The sequence below is a fragment of the Haliotis asinina genome, chromosome 5 (genome assembly GCF_037392515.1).
Source record: "Haliotis asinina isolate JCU_RB_2024 chromosome 5, JCU_Hal_asi_v2, whole genome shotgun sequence".
NCBI classification, from domain to species: domain Eukaryota; kingdom Metazoa; phylum Mollusca; class Gastropoda; order Lepetellida; family Haliotidae; genus Haliotis; species Haliotis asinina.
In genome coordinates, this window is record NC_090284.1 from 24,205,269 (window position 1) to 24,230,746 (window position 25,478).

At 38.4% G+C, this 25,478-nt stretch overlaps 1 protein-coding gene across 2 annotated transcripts; it reads right to left on the reverse strand.

Moving 5' to 3' along the window:
- LOC137283646 (ubiquitin carboxyl-terminal hydrolase 36-like) lies at window positions 1-24,507 on the reverse strand. Of its 2 annotated transcripts, none has more exons than XM_067815252.1 (18): window positions 24,432-24,507; window positions 22,400-22,714; window positions 19,446-19,673; window positions 12,294-12,404; window positions 11,515-11,617; window positions 11,201-11,268; window positions 10,479-10,549; window positions 10,163-10,245; window positions 8,717-8,794; window positions 8,077-8,167; window positions 7,533-7,658; window positions 6,596-6,691; window positions 5,898-5,982; window positions 3,041-4,549; window positions 2,278-2,433; window positions 1,851-1,969; window positions 1,238-1,327; window positions 1-483 (listed from the first exon to the last, which is right to left on the reverse strand). In XM_067815252.1, the coding sequence occupies exons 2-18, from the start codon at window positions 22,650-22,652 to the stop codon at window positions 358-360; spliced, it is 3,393 nt and encodes a 1,130-aa protein (XP_067671353.1). In that variant the 5' UTR covers window positions 22,653-22,714; window positions 24,432-24,507; the 3' UTR covers window positions 1-357. The 2 variants fall into 2 exon arrangements, with proteins under 2 accessions (XP_067671353.1, XP_067671354.1); XM_067815253.1 differs by having other exon boundaries at window positions 22,400-22,665; window positions 24,432-24,500.
- Window positions 24,508-25,478: the final 971 nt, after the last annotated feature.

Here is a 25,478-nt window from a genome sequence, read left to right on the forward strand (position 1 = left end):
GGTTTAAAGACATACATTTTTATTGTACCCAGCATACCAAACATACAAACAGAGAGTCAAAATTCAAGTTTGCTCAACCATGCTAGTAATGCCAATATTTCAAATTTGAAAATAGTAGTACCAAACATTTTGCAATAAATATTGTGACACATGATAAATATTATCACATATCATTTTCACAATTCTTTATACATCAAGTCAAAGAATGGAGCACAGAAAAGAGTATAATTGCAGTGTGAAAGAATCTGAATTACCAACTTCTACAAGACTAAAACCTGAACATCCAATGTCATTTGTAGCCACTACAAAACATTTCAACTGTTAGTTGCACAACATCCAATCAGCATCGTGGAGGAATCAATGTCTGTAGGCATGGCGATCCCGGTTGTATGAATGGCTGTAGTATCTGCCTGTATGATCACCGTGGTGGTCATAGTTTCGATGCTGCGAGTGAGGTTGGCGATTGTCTGTGTTAAACCATGACTGAAATCAGAACAAGTCAATCATGACTCCAGCATTAGCAGCTGATCACTGGATTGTCTGGAGTTGATGAATATAAACAGTGAGTGAGTGAGTGTAGTTTCATGCCGCACTGAGCAATATTCCAGCTATATGGCGGCGGTCTGTAAATAATCGAGTCTAGACCAGACAATCCCGTCATCAACAACATGAGCATCCATCTGCGCAATTGGGAACCGATGACATGTGTCAACCAAGTCAGCAAGTCTGGCCACCCGATCCCGTTAGTCGCCTCTTAGTCACCTTTTATGACAAGCATGGGTTGCTGAAGGCCTATTCTACCCCGGGACCTTCACGGGTCGAATATAAACAGACTATTGAAACCATATGGCTGGAATATTGTGGAGTGTGGCGTCAATATTACAATGAACTGGATCAGATAATCCAATGTCCATCATCATGAGCATCTGTCTGCACATGCAGGATATAAAAAATCAATAAGTTGACGAGTCTGAAAATCTAATCCTCTTAGTTGCCTTTCATGACAAGCTTGGATTGCTGGAGACCATTTTTAACCTGTTCACACACTTATGAACATTATCGAATGAGAAATAAGCACATCATGAGAACTACACTGGTTTTTCAATAGTACATGTTTATGAACCTTATCAAATGAAAAATATGCACATCATGGGACCCACACTTTATTTAACCCTAGACCTCCTGCCCATGCTGATAAACTGGGACAAGCCACCAACTTTGACCCATTCAGTCATACCTTGCCTTTATTTCTGTCATCCTGAATCCGCTGGAAGGGATTTCCAACTGGGTACATTGGTTCAGGGTGGACTTTCTTTACCTTCTTTGTCTGAAAGAAACACATCTCATTTTACAGAACAAATGAAATGGATACAGTACGTTTAACTGGTTTTGAAATTACTTTATCAGTGTGCAAAATTTACGCTGGTCTAGTGGTCCGTGACTAGTAAAAATTCATCAGGACCACTAAATGATAAGTTCGTTTGGTCCTGGTGGCCAGTGGATCTTGTCTTGACGGTAAAGTATACCAATGAACGTTATTTTGGAGCAGTGAAATACAGACAGGACCACTAATTATTGTCCTGTCATTCGTCCTGTGGTATAGAAGGTAATTTTCAAAGGTTGACAACACTAGTTTATATGAAACAAAATTAGAGGAAAATAAAGGTGGTTCATGAATATGTTTTCCAGTTTAAAGGAACCTCAGAGTAAGTGAGAATCCTAGGATGTATCTCTAGCCTTGTTTAGGCCCGAATCAAGTTGAGTGTGACTGTGTGATGCTTCCAGGACATTACCTCCATAGTTCATTATATGACTGGTTTTAGTTTAATGTACATGAGAGCACTCCTTACTTTCCCCCTGTCAAGCTCATCGTCTTCATCGTCATTGTCCCAGTATCGTTTGCGGTCCCGCTCTTTGTCCCTCTCAGCTTGCTGGTCTAGTATACTTTGTTCTCCTTCCCATGACAATACTGCAAGAGACAAATATAACTGTTGACAGGCAGTTATCTAAATCTTGAAATTTTGGCCAATTTGTTTTTACTTTGCTGAAAACATGTTTATGCTACTTACCTAAATTGAATAGGTACCACTTTACATGCATGGAATTTAGGGTGGTGATTTTTTTTTTTGGAAAGTAAGTCTCATATCACCTCTTTTGTATTATTTGAACTGACATGTGACACAGACTTGCAGCTGAAAATCTAATCATTGGAGACAATGTATTCCCCCAGAACTTCTATGGGCTACACAATGTTGACATGCCACTCCCAGCACAGACCTGATGCACCGTACACTCTACTGGAGGACTGCTTCTCCAGCTCAGATGCCACTTTGGACGTCTTCGATCCATCCCACATGGTCCACCTCATCTTGCTGTCACCTTCCTGGGTCTTTTTCCCTTCCTTTATATGCCAGTCCCATGGCTGACTGGGAACTGTTGGAAGGAAATATATATAGTTCAGAGAAAACTGTCTACATTTGAGTGAGTGAGCAAGTTTGGTTTTACACCACTTTTAGAAACATTCCAGCAACATCACATTACGAGACACCAGAAATGGGCCTCGCAAATCGTACCCATGTTGGAACTCAAATCTGTGTGACAAGCGCAGGCGTTAACCTCTGGGCTATCTCACTACCGCTGCCTGTCTCCATTTGAAATGTGGACATGATATCACAGTGTTTTTAAATGAGCCACAAAAATAAAAAAAAGCGTTCGGCTTTAAATGACATTTACGAGTCTTAAATCAACAGATAAAGAACCGCAAAAATGAAAACAGAACGCCTTTATCTCCTAAATATGGAAGGTCTGAAGATTCAAACTCTTAAGAAAACCCAAGGCAGGACACCCTTACGTTTACACTCCACAAACAACTATAGAACATGCTTGCACTGTCAGCATATCAATATAGCTACAGATTGAAATGTACATATTCTCTACACACATAATTCTAACCTATCATGGCATCCTCCATATGTCAACTGAAGTAAGACACTGTGACCATTGTTGCACAAGAGAACCACTAAAGCAGCAAATAACATACCTTCCTTGACACTTTGTTTACTGTCCCCATTCTCTGCCGGCAATGAGTCCTTGGTCTTCTCGACCCATTCATACTGATACTCCACCTCATCCGTCTCTCGGTGTTTCTTCTTCGATTTGCTGTCTTCATCACTCGACCGATGCTTGTGTTTCCTATCTTTTTCAGAATCATCCCGGTCTCGCTTGTGTTTGTGTTTTTTCTTCTTCTTGTGTTTTTTACTTGATGTCTCTACAGAGCTGCTGCTCTCATTCATAAGTTCCTGATACTTGTATTCATGGTTCTTTTTATGTTTTTTATGTTTCTTATGCTTTTTGTGTACATGGACATCAGGTGTAGCTGACTCAGACAGCAAATGCTGCTTCTCGGACACATCTACATGACTGCCATTTGCAATGGCTGAACTGGAAGGGCTTGAACTTGCTGTTGAGGACTTCCCATTGACAAAAATGTCATTCAAGTGATCACCATTTGTCTTTTTGTGTTCAATCTCAAGGTTCAATCTGTCAACAGTATCCACTTCAGGAACAGAACACTTCTCAAGTTCAGTATCACATATCTGGTGGTCCTTCTCGATGTCATCTAAAATGTCCCCATCACCACCTATACTGACTTGACCCAACTCATCCCTTTGTCCCATCCCACCACTGTTGTCCCCTTCCCCCATGTCTCCGCCTTCAGGAATCACTGTCCAACCTACATGCTGTCGCTCTGGGACCTTGGCGTACTGCAATGCCTCACTCTTATCAATCACATGCCACTCTGTGGTGGAGTTGACACTGTTTGTACTGGAACAGCTACCCACTGATGGACTGGGGGCTGTGTCCTGACTCTGTACGTGCCAAGACGAAGTTGCATTAATTTTGGAAGTAGGAGACGTAACACATGATAGAGAATTACTTTCACTGAAAGACCTTTTCACAGGAGTACTGTGTGATTTATTCAGTTTTAATGTTAGGTCATGGGTGTTCGATTTAGGTGTGATTTCTCCTTTCTCTAAAACGGTTTCCCTTTTAATTGCAGACTCCAACAGCTTAGAGTTCCCTGGCACTGACGTTGTGGCATTCAGCTTGCTGTCAAACACTATACCATCTCCATCCTCTGACTTCTGCACACTCTCATCCACATTAGTTTCAGCTGTCTTCTTTGAATTCAGTTTGGATTTATTTTCCTGATCAGAATCGGAATCCTCTCCATATGGAACAAGCTGAGACTTGGCTCTGGAACCACCATTAACCACTTTAGATTTGCCATCTGGAGATTTCTCCAAGGCTGTCACTTTTCCATTCTTGATTTGCACAACAATTCTAGGCTTACCATCTCCAGTCCCTTCTTGAGAGTGAGGCGGTTTGGCCAATGTTGGTCGAATGCCAAAAGAAACCTTATCACGCTTTTCAGGCAAGGGTGTACCCATTGGTTTTGGCACAAGTTTTGGTGTTCGTTCAGGCGTGGTTGCACAAGTAATATTCTGTTTCCTGGCTACTGGGGTTCCAATATCTGTACTTGACTGGCCTGAATAATGGAAAACCACATTTACTGATGCTACTATACTACAGTAGTAAGGTTGTCCTCTCCCAGTTAAATTATCACTGAATCAGTTGTTGGATCTGACTAACCCTGAACATCATAGCATGTCAGCTTCGTATTCTTATCCTTATTTTAAAAAGAGAAACCTAACAGGTTAACACTTTGAAAGAATTCAAAGAGCAACAGGCACCAAATAAGCTGATATGCAATGCATCTGCAGTCTTTTAAGGAGGGCCATAATAATTACAACAAAAGTAGTTGACACAATCATCATGATCATAATCACAACCAAGGGAGTTGACACAACCATCATGATCATAATCACAACTAAGGTAGCTGACATAATCATCATGATCATAATTACAACAAAAGTAGTTGACACAATCATCATGATCATAATCACAACCAAGGGAGTTGACACAACCATCATGATCATAATCACAACTAAGGTAGTTGACACAATCATCATGATCATAATCACAACTAAGGTAGCTGACATAATCATCATGATCATAATTACAACAAAAGTAGTTGACACAATCATCATGATCATAATCACAACCAAGGGAGTTGACACAACCATCATGATCATAATCACAACTAAGGTAGCTGACATAATCATCATGATCATAATTACAACAAAAGTAGTTGACACAATCATCATGATCATAATCACAACCAAGGGAGTTGACACAACCATCATGATCATAATCACAACTAAGGTAGCTGACATAATCATCATGATCATAATCACAACAAAAGTAGTTGACACAATCATCATGATCATAATCACAACAAAGGTAGTTGACACAATCATCATGATCATAATCACAGCCAAGGTAGTTGACACAATCATCATGATCATAATCACAACCAAGGGAGTTGACACAACCATCATGATCATAATCACAACTAAGGTAGCTGACATAATCATCATGATCATAATCACAACAGAAGTAGTTGACACAATCATCATGATCATAATCACAACTAAGGTAGTTGACACAATCATCATGATCATAATCACAACTAAGGTAGTTGACACAATCATCATGATCATAATCACAACCAAGGTAGTTGACACAATTATCATGATCATAATCACAACTAAGGTAGCTGACATAATCATCATGATCATAATCACAACCAAGGGAGTTGACACAATCATCATGATCATAATCACAACTAAGGTAGCTGACATAATCATCATGATCATAATCACAACAAAGGTAGTTGAAAATCATTGTAAACATAATCTCAACCAAACTAGTCGACACAATCATCATGATCATAATCACTTCATCTGTAAATCTAATGTATATACCACACATACCTCCATGGGTGCCATTGACAGTCTTGAATCTTTGCTGATTATTAAGTGTGTGGTTAGCTGGCATAGTTGGGCCAATAAAACCAGTCTGGAAGGCAGGAAACAGTTTTAGTAATAATCTAAATAGAAACAGCTTCAACACGTATCTATAAAGGATAATTAAAAATATGACAACTATGTACATTAAAATTACTGTGTCAGCATATGTCGGTATGCTCTGGTATAGTCAAGTGAAGATAAACTTTCAACACTGTTTTCTATACTGCTGTCAGTAACATTATTATGGGTGGTGTGTTACCACGGGGCAATAACAGCAAGAAATTCATCCTGGAATGGCGCTATACAAATGGACCATAATAATATGGCATGGATACCAAACAAGAGCTTGTACCCATGCAGAGACTTCAAACTGGTACCTTGACATTGGAAGCAAATGCTTTCTTTGACCACATGGCTATCCCAATCCTCTCATGGAAAGGCCTGATGCTATATACCAAAACTACATCTCATCAATGTCAGTTCAAACATTTCTAACACACCATGACACACTTTCACACAATGAAGCTTGTTCTCTTTGAATACAAATATTATCTTAAAATACATAAACATGGCATACATATTGGCAAAGTACTGCATGAAATATTTAAATCCCACTAGAATAATGAACTGTAAGACTCTCTAAGGAAGTGAGGTGACGGTACCTTGCTGGTCTGCTGTTGTCGAGGAGCTGCTGACCTGATGTAGAACAACAGATATGCTTCAGCATTGAACACCCGACTGCTGCTGACTTGATGAACCTGCACAACGCAAGTTAACAATTGAGTTACATCACAGAAAAAGGAAAACCAGTCATATGTTTTACCATTTGTGTCATGCTTCATGTTTCATTGAAAGGTTACAAAAATCCCTTAGGACACAAAAAAAAGAAAAGAAAATAGAAACACTGTGTAGGACAAAACTCCAAAAGCTCCAAATGAATAACTGAGGTTGTTTATTATTCAACTGTTTTATTCAGCCAACATCACATACATTATGAGCACCTACCTGACATTACATATATTATGAGTGTTTTGTCCACAGGTCATTTTTTATATTTTTTGTCCAGAGGGGTGGGTGGGGTGTTTTGTTCTTTTCTCATCCTACAATAGGATTCACCCCATCCCTAATTTGCATACTTTTATCAAGATTGCTTGATGTACTCTATGATATGTGCAGCTGTACTTTGTCTCTATGACTTTCTCAATGAGGCAAAGAGAACAGGAAGCTGTTGATATGAACGCGAAAGTCTAGCTGCTATAAAACTGATTACTGAAAAATTGGGCTTGTTTGAATAATACTATTCAAAGAGATTTGCATTTTGTTTGGTAATAGGTGGTACTATGTAAAACAAACTTTAAGGATAGCAATTTCTTTTATTCACGAGCCTGACGTTACCATACAGATTCTCGTACCACTGCCAAGCACAAACACTTCTCAAAGACATAGGAGGCAAGGTAACACTAGTCCTTTCAGATATCAGGGCAAACTCAAACCTGCTTATGTTTGCAAATCTGTACAGAATTAAAAATATGAATCAAAAGCGATCAACTTGTTTTTTTTAAGTACATTTCAGTGTAATAATGAAGGGAAGCAACTTACTGTGGAGTCGTTCATGCAGTACCAGATCTGAGAAGGCGCTTTCACATAGCAGTAATAGTGACCTGAGTTGCAGTATAAGCCTGAGTGGACCAGTACAGCATACAAGTGGTACAACACTGCTTCACCCTGGAGACAAACACATACATGTGACTGTAACGATTTGGTGGTTACTCAGTGACTTGCTTGACACGTCACTGAATCTCAGTTCTCATGCTGTTGATCACAGGACCGTCTGGCCTTAACTTGATTATTGCATAGTTGAAATATTGCTGATAAAAGGTGTTAAATAACAAACAAAGAAACACTGGAACCTGTCAAAAATCTGGACCAGACAATCCAGTGGTTGACAACACGATACAAAGACAATGAGTCCCCCATACCACAGTATAGCTCAGTATTTATTTAACACTAACAGGCTTTTCTTACACACTGGCATCAACTGCATCACCAAAACTTCAGATTTACAACCTTTTTGAATTATGTCTGTCGTAGATTTCTACTTTTGATCCCGTCTTAAGCAATAATCTGTTCCACTTTCTCTCACCTGCTCACTGCTCATGTATGGCCGAATGTTGAGTTTATCAGGAAACTGGATGTGTCGACTCACTTTCCCCATCAAACGGTTATAGTCAAACCTGCAGCAAATATCAAACATGGTGGGACATTCTAGGACACTAATGGTAGTCAAAAGCAAAGACATATGGTCATTAGGGTGATATGCCTACCAATAATATGATGGTTCAACCAGAAATATGGTCATCAATTTCCCCTGCCACTGTTTTCTGTTACTATTTTGATAACTATTCATTCTTCCTGCAAATGGCAATACATAAGATGTTTAATGAGATATGGATTCTGTGAAAATTTGTCCCCACTGGGGACGCATGACAAGGCCATAACTCGGTAATGAATCATAACAGTATTACACAGTTTCCATTTTAGAACTCCATCAAGGCATTGCTGTTCTGAAAACACATAAATTTGGTTTCAGTGTTTCCAACAGTTTTTGAGAAAAGTTGTTCTCATTATCTGGGATGGATGGATGGATGGATGGATGGATGGATGGATGGATGGATGGACAGAGCTCATACCTCAAATCTGATGCCTGACCAAAGTATAATAGTATGGTTAAAACATTATAGAGCAGAAATTGGATTGGAAAGACTTCTTCTGAATCAACTTACCTTTTAAGTTGGACTGTGAGTACATTTGGTGCTTTGTGGATTGAAAACCTCTTGTGTGCAGAAACTTTCTGCTTGCACCTGAAAGAATCAAATTTATTTCCACCTTGTGTCAAAACATGGATCATACTCTGCACTTTAAGAGTCAATGAGTTTTGTTTTACACCACTTTTAGCAACATTCCACCAATATCACTTCGGGGGGCACCAGGAATGGGCCTAATACATTTTACCCACAAGGGGAATTGAACCCAAGTCTTTGGCATGACGGGCAAATGCCTTAACCACTAAGCTACCTCACTGCCCTGCACCATAAGACACTAAATACGTTCATCAACATGATTACAAAGCATAGGTCATGTACTGTAATTGCAGCATATATCATGAAACCCATTTCAAGTTCAGATTTGTTTCAAATTTTGGTTATTAGGATTTATCAGGATATTTGCAGCAATGATTTTATTCATTTTATCCATCAGATAACATAATTGTAATGACCTGTGAGGCAATCACAAAGTGAAACCACTCAGACGTTCTGTGCTTTGTGAGTACAAATAATCAGTTCTAGTCTATGAATGTTTTCCGAGAGAGGTAACTATGAATGGTGAAACGCTGCATTTTGTAAGATGCTTCGGTGATACATCAAAGGTGCTGATAGTACTTTCTCAGAGGATAATTCACTCTTTGCATTACAGCACAATGTGTTGGTGTCACAGAGCCTTTCTAGTCCACCACCTCAAAATGAAACACTTTCGCATTATGGCACGATGTATGTCAGTTATCAACGCCTCATACAGCCTGCTACAGTAAACTACTCTGTTACTGCTTATAGGTTTGTAGTTGCTTCACTCAACTAACATCACTGTAGGAAATATTAAAGCTTATGTATTCCAAAGGATAAAATTTAATCACAATTTTATAGCGATACAGTAACGTTTGCAATGTTAACATTCCCACAATCAATTTTGGAAAGTAGCTGACTAGTCAACCTCATCCGGATGTCCTGATCTACACTTTGCAGTAGAAATGCAACGTTCAAATTGCCCCATATGGTTTACGTTAATGATACAGAGAAGATATTTCATCCAAGCACAACCCGCCACCTAACAGTTTATCATTTGTTTTCCTGTTACGTTCAACATAAAGCAATGTCAACAGAACACAGCATCAGTTAGCCCTGTTCAAAGATTCTTATTCTAGGTCACTGACACCGTCATTAGCTTTCTGCCTTAGATTAATCAAAATACTTCCAACCATGTATATTATAATCGAGCACACTTTTGCCCTGAACTATCATAATGTTAAAGCTAGTAACTATTATCTATATTAGTTCAGGGCAGAAGTGTGCTTTAATACATTATACATGGTGGGCTACATGACCTCCCTCGAACCAAATAACATATATTATTTGTTTTAAAGTCCCTAACAGCTTTGAACAACTTTAACTTACCTTGGGCACATATAGGCATTGTCATTATCCAGCGTCTCATGATGCACAAATCTCTCGAACGCCTTTTCAACACTCTGCACATTCTGAAACATCAACCATACAGCTAAAATAACTGTAACAGAATAACAGTGCCACAGTTAATGGACTTGCTAGAAGTTGATATGAATGATGTATTCCATGGTAATGTGATGTGTATAATGGGTTGTATCACATAGTTCATTGGTGTTCTAAGACAATCATGGCCATAGTGGAAGGTTCCACTTTCAGCATCTACACGAAGGATCAGTTACACTGATAAAAGCATTTAAATATGTACCTTAATATCCAAACTGATGTCCAGAAATGGATCAAATGTGTTCGACTTTTCTTTACATCGGAGGCACTGAACTGAAAGAGAAATAGAGACTCAGTATTACTTTTTATGCATTGCTTTTTGTTGTCAATATTCAAGCTTTACAATAGGCCATAAATAATAATAATAATAATAATAATAATAATAATAATAATCATGTATGAAGCAGACAGTCCAGTAAATTTATCAAGAAACAGCATCCTCCATAGTCAGGATACGATAACTGGTAATCAAACAAGGCAGCAGTCCAACCACCATTCCCATGGATCAATGATCAATATTCAATATGAATCAGTATCACGGCAACATAAAAAACAGGAAGACCATTTTTAAAATGTCAGCAATAGATATTGTTTGCTGTTTAACGCCGCACTCATTAATATTCCAGCTCTTTGGTGGCAATCTGTGAATAATGAGTCTGGACGATCCAGTGATGAATATCATAAGCACCAACCTACACGGCTGGGATACAATGACGTGTCAACCAAGCCAACAAGCCAAACCACATGATACTGTCAATCACCTCTAATCAGAAGCATGGCTTGCTGAAGACTAATTCTAATCCGGGTCTTCACTAGAGGTAAATAAACACAAACCTACTTAGCTTATCAACTCAGGTCTCCTTGATATTATGGTAAGAGTAAATCAGTTGACATCATTTTCACTTTGTTATCATGGCTACCTACCCTGACTTCGGAGGTAACCTCCAAAAATCTGGTTTATCACGGTGGTTTCTTTGCTAAATTTGTCTAGTCTGAAATTGAAAAAAGAGATGTTTTATACACAATAGTGCTGACCAGACTGAATTTTCTGATCTGAAGAAGTCGGGTCATGGGGATGTTTGTTAAAACACAATGATGGAAGTAGTCATAACACAGACTTGTAAGTTCACTTACACGAAGAAATAAGAATGTTTTTGAAAGGCTCTGAAACTAGCCAATCAAACGGAATAGAACAGAAACACTTATAAACCAAAGGATCAACAAAAATCAATACTCACTTGGAGTGGCCATTCAGACAAGCCTTCTGCAAACCATCCACAACATAGCGAAGGAATTCATGAGCATCTTCCTGTCTTCCCCAGTGCATATGTTTTGCAATCACTGAAACAAATTGTCATTTGTTTCAAATTTAAACTGATAACAAAAGTAACTTTCAAATGTTGATACCCTTTTGGTAAGTATAATCCTGCTCTCACTTAATCTCAAAAGCAGATGATGCACTACAACCCATTTCCAGTCTACATCTGCCAAGTGCATACTCAATGATGCACAATAGTGGTCGTGACCACTACACTGATTAATGCAAAGAGTTTTGTGTCGAAGAAGGTGGGTTTGAGATGACCTGAAAGAGCCTTGGTGGGACCAAACCATGAGTGAGTGGGGTGTACACACTAAGCTATGTTCCAGCAACTGCAGAAATGGCTTTCTTACATTGTACCCAACTGGTAATTAAACTTGGTCCTTCGCTAACGACGAGCAAGAACTTTGACCATTGGGATGTTCCATCGCCTGAACCAAACCATTGTCTTTGGTGTGTCCTGGGCAAACGACTTTGTTCAAAATATGCCACTGTTCACCAGCATAATGAACCACGGAAATTGAATAATTCTTGAAGAATTATTTCAGCAAATTTGATGAAATCCATTCAATTTCTAACACTTCATGTATCTAGTAGACATGCATGTGAAGTGGTAGCAGCACATATGAAGGGACAAATTCTTACTACATAAGACTCTATGGGTGAGAGGGTTTCCTTGAAATGATAACACCATCTTACATTTCAGCTTCTGCAGAATAGACTGAGGCTTGATAGCATGACCAGCATTCTCAAAACATCTCCGTATATGCCGCTGTAGTTCACACACCATACAGAAGCCAGCCTGTTTACCTGAAATACAAGGACAGTATAATGCATACACAGATTCTACTTGACTTGGGAATCTGAAGTCTCTTGAAGTGGAGAAAAAGCACAGACTAAACTACTCAGCACTTTCTTGAAATCCATGGCTATGGTACTAAGAAACCTAAACCACAGTCAGGGTGAATCTGACATTCAAACAAATGATCATATGTTCAAGGGACACAAGGGACAGAACACCACACAATAAAATTCTTAGCTGCCTGTGATACCCAGAATCATGCTATGTTCTGAATACAACTGACATTCTATACTTATCCTGACTCAAGCTTATTTGCTTATGTCCTCCCTATATACGAAAGATAGTGTAACACTTGAAATCTGTCAAAATTCCTTTCGTTTGAAGCGTATGTACCATCACACTCACCCATAGGAAGCCCCCTCCACCCCCATTTCCAATGGTCACATGATCAGCCATGTTTGTCACTCCCTCTGTAATTCCATAAGCCCGACACGAGGATTGCAGATGTCATGAGTCAGGATAAGGATAAAATATTCATTTTATTCAGAAAATTAAACATTTTTCCTTATCCTGACTCATGCTTATTTTCTTACAGAATCCAGTGGAATCAAGTACTTCCCCACCTGTAAAGGCGTTAATTCAGTCCTGAAGTTTCAATATTCATCTGTGAAACAGGGATCACATCCAGGCGAACTTCTCTTCTTGTGAAGCAATCACTGACTGGAATATGATGATACATAGATCAGCTAGCATGCTGATAACTGTACTGGTTGCTTCCTCCAACTAGCTATCTATAGCAACTCTTTCTTCATGATGCCCTCATCATAGAGTTTCAACCCTTCTTCCTGTAAAAGTAACTCCTTTTCAAGTTCAGGGTCATCATCACTCTTGATAAAAAGGGGTGAATGAAACTTACCACCTTTGTGGAACCATTAGTTGTTGTGCTACAAGTGGCCCAAACTGATCAATGCCAGCGATGTCTTCATGTGGTGGTGTCTCGTAGGTAGTGGTTGGAAAACACCATGCAATCTACAAAGGCAGCCCTCGATTATCGTTGTAAGCGAGCTATTTCCACGTACAGCGGGTGTTGATGCCAAGGCTCTTATTTCATGTGGATTGGAGGCTCACTGAGTTTCCAGTTCTGCTGCTTTGTAGGCCCTCAGTATAATGGCTTTCATCCATACTAAGATAGTGTTGTGGGATGCTTCTGTAGGTGTCTCAGCAAATAGTGGGATGAATAGGAGCCTGAACTTTTGTCTCACTGTGGATGTATTTTCAATGTTCTGACTGGGTATAACGATAAATGATGCTGCTGTAGCTATGGCGAGTAGAAACAACGGTGTCTGTGTCAACAGTTTGAAGTATGTCCAATCCAGAGGCTCGTAAGTGTCACTGTTGAGACATTGACATAAGTTCTCAGCTGGAGCCTTAAATCAACGTTGTTGGTCTTCCAGCTTGAATGAGCAGAGTAAGGCGAGTAAATCTGGCACTTTTGTCAACTTGACTCCAGATCTGCTGGTCCCGCTTGCACAGAGCAATCTTAGTTACAATCAATCATAGGCCCCTACAATCAACTTTACAATCACCATACAATTGCCCTAATCCACTTGCACAAAGACGATCTTAAGATAGCATGGATTTAAAATCACAATCTTAACTAAGATCGAACTAAGATCAACGTTTAAACTCGACTCCTGTCTACAGTACACATAGCATGCAGCGCAAATAAAATGTGGAACTGGTTATTGCACGCAACTGACCTTCCTTCCTTAATCGCACCTTGCAGATTTCTCATGGAAACAAAACAAAAAAAAACTAAAAAAATCCAACCCACATATCTTTGAAGGAAATGATAACATGGAAGGTAACACATATAATCACTCGTACCTCGTGGGTTATTCTCTAATTTTTCTACATTCTAATTTGATTTATGATACTGCAACCACAGAAACATCATGTTTTAAGAAAATACTGATATACAAACAAATACATTAACAAATTTGTGTGTGGAGTTATTGACCTAATAATCATGAAATTAAAAGATAACACAAATACAACTTCCTTATGATATAACCAATTTGTCAATGGCTGTCAGTTAAACATAGTTTGGCATCTGGTGTTATTTGGAGTAAAATCCCAATATATCCCACAAGCATTAGCTTTGAAAGATATGAAAGTGTAACATGACTGTGGGACCATTCTGGAAAATGCATGACAGGGAAGTATGAAAACGTTATTATTTCATGTGTGTTGTATGTGTTGTTAAATGCTCACCCACAGTATGTTAATTACTTTATGCAATTTTGTTGACAATTATTTTTTCATTTTATTAAAAATATGTTTTACTCAAATTTCACATACCTCAGCAAGTGTATTTTTCCTGTTTGAAGAATACTTGTACCATATTAAAAATGCACAGATTAAAACACATGATTTTGTACGTTATCCAACGGTAGATTATTTCAAACTAAGACAAAATCACTGACAGAAAAGAAATATGTTGAGATCTGCGCTGTCACAACACAACATGCACTGTATTTGGGCATGGCAGATTTTACAGCAACGGCATAATATGCAAAGGGTAATCACTCCCATCTTGCATAAAAACTAAGATTAGCTGCCCTTGAGTGTTAAAACGGTCATGGCCACTGCCATCGCATGCAGACACCTTTCGTTACTATCCTTTCCTTGAGTATCACAAAGGCATGGTGTTTATACCTTTTTCAACACTGAAGCGGGTGAGAAGTGTACTCTATGATATCGACTTGATAATGATTTTGTTCACTACCGCAAATAACGATATTTCTGATGTTAAATTGATGTTGCATTCTCCGTGTTGTTGAAGTGGCGAGGTGAATCCTACAGTTTAATGCGAAATGCAATCTTCAAATGTAAAGCTAATTATCTGCGTGAAACTGACACCAACTTCAACGCCATTTTGCTACTATATGATCCATAAGTGTAGTTGGAACCATGTTTGGTGTGAGGATGGACAAGTAGGTTTTTCCCTTCTGAGCGTTTCAGTGATGGTTGTCCTATGTTTAGTTCCTCAATGAGAACTGGAAACCATTCTCTCCCTGGCCAGTAGGCATGACAAAAGTCAGTTGCAGAATCATTATCTATCTTATCTTACCAATGACCTTCAGTAGTACGACTGGAGGTGGGAACGCGTAAGCGTTCATTCCTTCCCACAAGATGCTGAGAGCAACATGTTGCACATGCAAATGGATCTGGAACTGGAGATACGAATGTTCGTATCTGTTGAACCCTGTGGCAAATAGGTCTATTTGTGGTGATCTGAATGTCTGACTGATGAGTCGAAACCATCTGTTGGAGATGTTGTTTACATCCTTCGAAGACCAATCAGATGGTAGATGTGATGTCACCGGTTTTGCAGCTAAATGATCATCATGAAATCTGGTGCATGTGCATAGATGATTGAGTAGAAATGTGCAAAACCTTCCATCGCGTAATACTGACATAGGTAGACTGTCCTCCTAGTTATCCATATCTGACTGTTATCCATGCAGATGTTGCGAGGCAATTCCCATGCTTCCCCATGTTGGTAGAGGTTGACTTAAGTAACCGGGTTCCATGAAGTGTCCAAATAATCTTGTTGAATTCCTCGCTGCCAGTGCACAACAACCTGGCATTAGCGCCAGATACTTGGAGATGAATTGGTGATCCTTCTTCACAGAAAGTAGAGTAGATACATCATCCATCTTCTTCGAAGTTGAAAATTTCTGGCGTTAAATGGCAAATGTGGGTATGCTGATCCTGCATGCATCGGTCTAGTAGAACAGGGTGCATGCTCCTGTGAAGGATGAAAATCACTGTTTAACGGTGAAGATGACACATATCTCAAGTCGTAGTGTCCTGACAATGCTTGTGAGAACCCTTCCTGATGAAATGCTGACAGTGCTTGAGTGCAGTCACGAGTTGGTTGATGAGTAAATCTCTGAGCGCTGAAGGATGTGTTGATGCTGACACTTTGTCACAGTCTGGGAAATCGCAGATAAGTTGTCCGGTACCATAGATATCAGCGCAATCAGAAGGAAGGTCAAGATGTCAAGGCATCGTAGATCACCTTGTAGGTGAGGGCTCCATTGATGTTGAAGTGAGGTCTAGCCCAATCATAATCCAAGATGTAATCTCTGGATCTGAGAAGGTGACTTTTCTCCCTTTTTCTTCATACAAGCTGACAATTCTCCAAAGAGTCGTCTCTTTTCTTCCGCAAATGTATTCACGAGCGGTCCTAAAGGGTTCGCTGAACATTGTCCCTGAGCCATATGTCGGAGCGATCTTCGTGTGATCTTCATGTTCCATGAATGCCTAGACACAGGCCTACATATGTAGACCATTGTATGTTTGCTTCAAAAGAAGGTAACTTCATGGGATTTTAAGTGTTCAGCTATCTTCGCATAGAAGGAGGAGATAAGCAAATAAGCATGAGTCAGGATAAGGAAAAATAATTAACAGAACTCTGATGATTCATTGACACCTTAAATCACTTTAAAAATGCAATAGGACCAGAGGTTCCATAATGTTTTCAAAAGCCGTATAATAAATGGCACTGTTAAGTGTTGTCAGAATCAAATGGTTTACATTTTCCCCACAGTGTCTACATATGTCTTGTCTTCATAATGATCGGCTTATTATGATAATCATGAAAATTTTATTTTTTAGATCTTGCTTTGTTTTGTTGCTATAAATTGATTTTTCAAATTCTGACACAAACATATTAATAAAGTCAATATCTTTTCCCACCTTACATTATATCTGCACTGCACAATGTTGAAATTCCATCTGATTCTTTGTATTCTGGTGGGTGTGTACATTAAATTATAATATTATATTGCATGTGCATGACTTTATTCAGTCATTGTACATATTATCTTTTAAATTTGTAATAATATAAATAAATGCATGAACATATCTTCATAGAATATAGTCCGTTTGGCCCAAAAGTGAACCGATGAATTGCAATGTAACTAGGAAACTAATAAGCATAACATAATCAATGAAGCGCTGATCATAATCAAAACAACATACCAACTCTGTGTGGCGTTTGCAGAATTTTTGTCCTAATAATGAAAGAGTTGTTTAACAAATGATCATTAAAATACTGACAGTGTTAACTTTTAATTACGAGGGAGGAGTGTAGAGAACGGCACAGCCAGGTCTTCGAGAAGCACATGTGCCGAGAAAGCTATTTATTCATTAGCCTATGCTGTGCTGTCTCCATGCTTTCTCGCACACCTGGCTGGCCCTGTCTCTGCACTCCTCCCTCGTAACAAATAGTTAATAAATTCACACATATAAAATGACCCACAACACTGACTGAAGGACATATTTTACAAGGGGTAAATATTTTATTTCAAGCTATGATGACTGGTGTTTCTGATGCAGTCGAGTAACTGCTTGGACAATAATTATATGGCACTTGTATGAGTATACATAAAAATATACAGAATTTAAAGCCAAAATGGATTCAGATATGTGACGAACTGCTGCTGAAATTGTAATTAATGAGTATAGGAGAAAACACACCTCCAAGGTTTTGGTAGACCATTGTCTACCAAAATCGAGGAGAAGTGTTTTCTCTAACATATATACCATCAATGATGGGTAATTACAATGTAGATGATCATTTAATGAAGTTATGTAACAATGACTGAAGCGCGCATAATTAATTATTTTTATGACAGTAACTTTAAGGAGATAATTTAACCCCACCACTTTCGTCAGCCCGGTGGCCGTGCAGTAGAGCGTCTGCCTATGAATGAGAGAATTGCGGTTCCATTCCCGCTTTGGAAAACCTTTGCTTTGTGAGTTTAATCTTGATCGATATTTTTCAGTTGATTTCAAACACTCATGTATCATTTGAATGTTAATGTTCCTATAAAGTTAGGAAAAGTAAAACCTGGGAAGCGGTCTTACTAAAACCTGTCCCTCCAAAACAAAAACCTCAAATACGGTTGTTCTGGGAAAACAAGTGATGACCGAATACATAGTGAGAAGCACACTTTAGGTTTATAAGTTTCTGACTAACTGATACATTCTATATGGAATTTCTTCAATTGTCAGGGATGTGTAATAATCACAAATTCTCCATACAGAACTTCCAGGGGATACTCGTTCTCTGAAGGTGTAACTCTGAAGGAGTTTTTTACACTGCGATCAGTGGTAGTGAAGGAACTATTTGTAAGAGTTTATGTGTTAAAGAATTATCGTTGGGAATAACATAAGGGTGGATAACATATAAAAAGAATTTTCATTATTTCATAGATGCTGCAACACCCGAGACTTGCGCTGCCTTGTGTTCTGTTGTAGGAAATGCTGTAACAATATACCAAGTTTTCATGGCATTTCTCCCTGTTATCTTCTAATGTGTCAATTTATACTGCATTTGGAAATTAAACAAACAATGCTTTTGTAAACTAAAAATCAAAGCAAAACATGTCAGTTAATGGCTTTTTGTTGTAAACAATTGTTTTTTCAATGAGGATGACTGTGTCATTGCGTTTGCCGAGTTCTGTCTTCACATGTAAGCAAGTTGTTGCATTGCACTGTGAGTTAGGAACCAGACCAAAAGCGAGAAATTGGACCGTCGCTTACATCATTTCAAAAGGAGAATTATCGCCCTTTGCAACAAAAAGATCTCCCATAAATTGAAATAATCAAAGATTGGTTGCAGTGACTAAATGACAAAGCAATTGATCATGTTTTTTCCATAATGAAACACAAACAATTCTGAAACACAATATTTGTCACAAGGTTGGTTTTGTTTGATACATTTTATGAACACTTCAAGCTCATTCCAAGTCATGACTGAATTTATCTTAAAGAACCCAAGAAGTGCATGTTTCTAACATACTACTCATCCATCAAAAGGATGTTTTTTCTCTGTTTGTTATATAATAATAGCCAGGAAAAGTTCATCAATGATGTTAACCACTTATTTTCAATGACTGGTTGTAAGGGATCAATTATGAGATTTTAACCAATTCCAAAGAATACTGGACACAACATGGTATCTGGGCACTTACAGGAAGTGATGTGGTCATCAGTCAGGCAGTAGTTGACCAGCGGTGCAGTGTAGGTCAGACACTGAAGGGTGGAGTTGAGGAAGCATGTGTTGCCCATGTTGACCAATCCCGATCCAATCTTCTGAACACGTCGCCATTCCAACTTGACCCGTTCCTCTGGGTAGAGCACCACTTTGGGGACAGGCAAACCATCCTCGCCTTCCCTTTGACTTGCAACATTCATCTTTCCTAAAGTCCATTTAAAATTATAGTGATGTGATACATTCACAAAGTAAACAAAACGTAACAAAAAGTGGTCAATATTTCAAACCACTAACATGATGAAGGCAACATCAACATACCATCCATACAGAACATGGCTTACTTTCACAAAGCACTAAAGGTGATTGTAAATCACTAAGGTAACCTCAGTGCAATGTTAAAGAATGGGAGATAGGTTAACCTTAATACAGGCTGCATTGTGAAAGAAGACAAAGATCAATATATGCATTTTTTCCCCAAACCTTAAGGACCAATTTTGAGCCATTTACTCTTTTTGGGCGTTTTAGGCCCGTGAAGGTCTGGGGTGGAATAGGCCTTCAACAACCCATGCTTGCCATAAAAGGCAACTATGCTTGTCTTAAGGCTTGCAGACTTGGTTGGCTCCTGTCATCGGTTCCCAGTTGTGCAAATCATTGCTCATGATGCTGATCACTGGATTGTCTGGTCCAGACTCAATTATCTACAGACTGTCGTCATATAGCTGGAATACTGCTGAGTGGAGCATAAAACTCACTTACTTACTCTTGGACTTTTATGACAAATCTGAATTAATAATTGAAAAATTACAGTACATACCGTACTTGCCAGAATGGTAATAGATACATTTTGGGTTTTTTTTATATGGTTAAACAAATCCACTATAGGGCGAACATGACGCATTATCACTGCATTCAGTGAACCAAAACTAAAATGATTGTTTGACATGTTTTGACCAGGTAGACAATGATAATTTATCATGACAATGTGTCCCGCTGACTGTCAAACTGAAAATGCAAGTGTTGACTATACTGTGGCTTGGCTTCCATTTTAGTAACACAGAAATATAAGCAAAACAATCCTTTGTACAAAATTCTTGACTATTCCATTTCACTGATTGCAAATGACGCAATTCATTCATTAAAGGAGTCTTGTCAATTTAACCTATTCACGAGTGAAAAATAACAGCCCTAATTTTCATGATTTGAATGTCAAACATATAAATCATGTATTCGTCCTAAAAAAACATCTCAGATGGAGCTGCTATGAATTTGATGAATGCAGGGATGAGTGACACCGCAATGTTCTACATCGCTTGTAGCAATATTCTAACAAGATTATGACAGAGAACACCAGAACTGGAATGAATGTCACATAAAACCAAGAAGAATAATTTTTAGCATGTTTTACATCAACAAAGTTTAAACATTTCATTGTTTTAATCGAAGATCAATAGATGATTTATCTTTCATTGACATTTTGAATGACTCCAGAGTCATTTATACCAAATAATCTGATGCCAGAAAATTGGCATGTTTCTAGTCTTTACAACATTTAACACTGTTCAACATTGATTGGGTGCTTGAATTCAAACCTCAAACCTTTATATAGTTATCACATGTACCCATGACATTATGCTTAGCTGTACATCCTGCTGGACAAACTCAAAAAAAAACAAAAAAAAACACCACAGGGAATCAAAATGACTCAATACTGGCTGTTTATAATGCCAAATAAATCAATATTCACTTGGTCTGGTGATATAGAGAATGAAAGCAAAACTCTACCAGGAACTAAATACCAAACAAAACCATGCTGAATATCCAAGCATGTTCTTGATAACCACAACATAAAACACTGATCATGAATAAGACATTTTTCCTCTGTATTTACAGACACAACATAATACATAACACAATATCATTGAACAGGTTGAATAATCCAAATGCTTAAGTGATATGCAATAATATTTGCATGAAACTTATCAAGTTTAACACATGTTGTATGCACAGACACAATATAATATACTGGAAAAATTAGGGATATTGGTATTTTTATGATTGATATTATATCAGTGTAACACTGAACAGATAGATTGAGTAGTCAGTGGTCTGTACATAATCGAGTCTTGACATGACAATCCAGTGATCAACAGCATGAACACTAATCTGCGCCAAATGGGAACCGATGACATGTGTCAACTGAGTCAGTGAGTCTGACCACCCGATAGCGTCATTGACAAGCGTGGGTTGCTGAAGACCCATTCTACCCCAGATCTTCATGGGTCCACATTCAATTAAGAGTGAGTAAGTGAGTGAGTTTAGTTTCACGCCACACTCAGCAATATTCCAGCTATAAGACGGCGGTCTGTACATAATTGAGTCTGGACCAGACAATCCAGTGATTAACAGCATGAGCATCCATCTGCGCAATTGGGAACCAATGACGTGTCTACCAAGTTAGCGAGCATGACCATTAGATCCTGTTAGTTGCCTCTTGCGACAAGTATAGTCACCTTTCATGGCAAGCATGGGTTGCTTTAGGCCTAGTTTACTCCGGACCATCGCGGGTCAATATTAAATTCAGAAGGACCATGACCATATAATATCTGACGTATGTAGTGTGCTTATGATTTCTTCAGAGAAAAGAGCCACAACGACAAAAGTGCATAAAAATTTCTATCATTCACAACTGAAAATGTTTTAGTTTGTTCATTTCTACTTGATCTAAAAAGAAAGTCTTCTCGTCTGTATAGTCTCAACTTTCTAAGCCCTAACATGCAAAGTGCATACTATACACCTGTAGTACTCCCATCAAGAGATGCTTCACCAGCAAAACAATACAGATATGAGAACAAACGTGCTCTATTTTATCACAAAACCTAAAATGGGTAGGTCTTAACGTCCAAGTTGTAAGAAAATTAAATGTCAACTTACCATTCCCTTTTTCTGCCCCAGTACCACTACCTGATGTGTAGGTCTGGGATGGGTTGAGGGGGATGTACTTAGATCTGAGGGAGTCTATCTGCAATGAGTAGGGTCGGTCTGCTGGGTGGAATTCCACCTTGTGTAGCAGCACTCTCTTGGCAGAAGAGACCAGCTGCTTGTCGATGCCGTTCCCTGTTATCAAGGAGGCCTTCAGAGTCTCGTCTACAGCCGAGTCAATGTTCTCCAGAGCACTAGCTGGCATAGCATTGGTTCATCTACAACGACCAGTGAGATAACCAATCACCATTTAACTCCACAGTAGGCCTAAAAAATAAAGGTCATGCTTGTAAGGAACCATATGATGTGGTTTCAGTGACAACACTAGTCCACCTTGTTCAACAAGGATGAGTTATTTAACATCAACATCATGACCATAATAACCATGTTCATTTGCATAACAAAATCATATCTTCTATAGAAGGTAGAGATTGTTGGTCCGAACTTCCCAAGAGCTGTGTAAAATGTCTCCCTCTCTTTCAAATGCTTATCCTACTGATAAGAAACATACTGAATGACTTTGATAGAATCGTGCTGCCCTGAACTATTGTTTAGAATATCTTTTCAAGATTGCATGGTTGGAAAACAACTTCACACTGCCCCTTTCGCCATCTGATAAGCAACATGTTCACTGATTGGATGAAGTGCTATCGTAACAAGACCTGAAATGTGATACCTTCAGATTACTAATTAGTGGCAACTTGAACTATTATCTCATTTTAATGTGTTTGATAATAGCAACTTTGGAATTCAAACAAATGCCCATAAACTCTCAAGTGGATCATATGCATTTGCATAAATGTCAAAAGCATCAATCAGTATTTCCATTATATTGTTATGTCCACACAGACAACAAAAAAAAAAACCCATGTTCTTTGAGGCTGCATAATGTTTTGAGATACATTTTCAGGGAAATACATGTACTGCTAATCATGTTTATGGATAATTAACAATTATAATAAGAGTTGTCTTGACATTTAAAAGAAAAAGCATGTGACTTATTTCCACCGCCATATCTTCAGGGTCCCCAAATACTCATTCACTCTATACTCATGTACATAATACTGTGTCAGCATGAGTAAAACATGACAACCTCTCCACTGAGGTCTGTCAACACTGCTGCCAGCTATTGTGTTTAAATAGTAAAATTTAAATGCAATTTCTTTTCAAAAGGAAATGAGACCTCTAACTGTTCCTAGAATCCTAATGTATCCTGTTAACCATGGATATATCATACATCCTTTATGAACATGATCAAGATTCTGATATGTAAGCACATATTCTGAAAATGTTAAAAAGGCTGTTTTCAACATTCTGTTGTTGATTTAATTAATTAATTACTTAATACATCCTTGATACAGATGAAAACATTGATCAAACATTTTTAGAAGTTACAAGTTGAACAAGAGATCAATGTACACACTGAATCAGTGAACATGATGGATGGAGTTATCAATTCTAAAGGTTTCAGATATAGATAAACATGCTTAATGTAACAATGCATTTTCATTTCCAAGATGATACTGAATGGTAATAGTGTAGTAACATGCCATGTCTTCTCATTTTTGCTTACAAGGCCTGAATTGCGTAATGGTAGCGTATCTTGTGCTGTTTCGTGTGTTTAATATGATCATAGACCTGTGACGACCATGTGATTATTCAAACGTCAAAATATAACCTCGACAATTTTCCAACAGCTTTAAATTCAAACACAATAATATCTACACATTCCTGAATTAGATGATATTTATTCACTAACTGTTCTTAAAATCGTGAAACATCTTCAAATTCGATTTCTTATCGGGCGACATGTATGAAAAGCATGCGGTGGAAGGCATGGAATTCACATTGTTTGTGCGCCGGCCGCAAGAAGTAAACAAGTAAATCGGGATAGAAATTGTCATTCACTGTGGATATATAAGTGTATCTGATTCATTTAAAAACTGAAATACCAATGTCTAGTAGCAATAGCATCATGTTTTACCTGAAAATACTTCCGAGTGTCGAAAAATAATCTTCTTTCGAATGTTGCATACGGGTTTTGCCACGATATGACGTCTTCCGGTTCCGGACATGCGCATTATCAAGTTCCGCAACAGAACTCGATTTAGAATCTGAGGTTTCGGGTGTGCATTAGTTTTCGAGGATATCAGACTTATATTATGATGACATTGGTTTCGAACAATACGAAAGCACTCTGCTTTAGAACACTGAGATATGTGTCTGTAAATCGTTTCAAAAAGTCATGTTTTTCCACGCACAATTCAGCCGGCACTGAACCACTTGTCAAATGTTATTCACAAAATCATGTGCTCCAAAATGTTTTCTGGTTGAACTGTAAGATATCGCCCATAAATGTAGGATGTTTATGGTGGCAACGAAAATGGCATCAATCAAGTGAAAAACCACGTACGCGGCCTTTCTCGACAGCCAGAGTTTTGCTTCAAGAAATTACCCAAACTGATCTGAAAAGGGCAATAGAAAGTTTGACAGATAAATTCATGGAAGCAAGAGAATTACTTTCAGATGCTGTAAGTACTTTATGTATGGGAATGAAAACTGAAACTTGGATTATAAACAAAAGTTATAAACAAAAGTTTAAAATCAGCAGGCTGTTCTTTAAAATATGGTCTTCAATAGTCCATTCTTGTCATGAGAGGGAGCTAATCGGAGTGGGTGGTCATGCTCACGGACTTTGTTAACACATCATTCTACACCAGTTGCACAGAACGATGCTCATGCTCTTGATCACTGGATTGTCTGAACCAGACACAATTATTTACTGTCTGCCATCATATAGGTGGAATATTCCTGAGTGTGGCATTAAACAACAATTCATCAAAACCAAATGTATGCCTCGGAAATCAGTGATTACATTTCTTGTGTACCTGTGTGACCAAGGTAATGTGTCATAAGTAATATGAGCTTTTAAGAGCATTCCAAGATGGATCAGGTGACTATGCTTGCGTAACTCCACAGCAACTTGTCATTGCTCATAATATCAGTTACATATTTTATGAACAAAACTGGA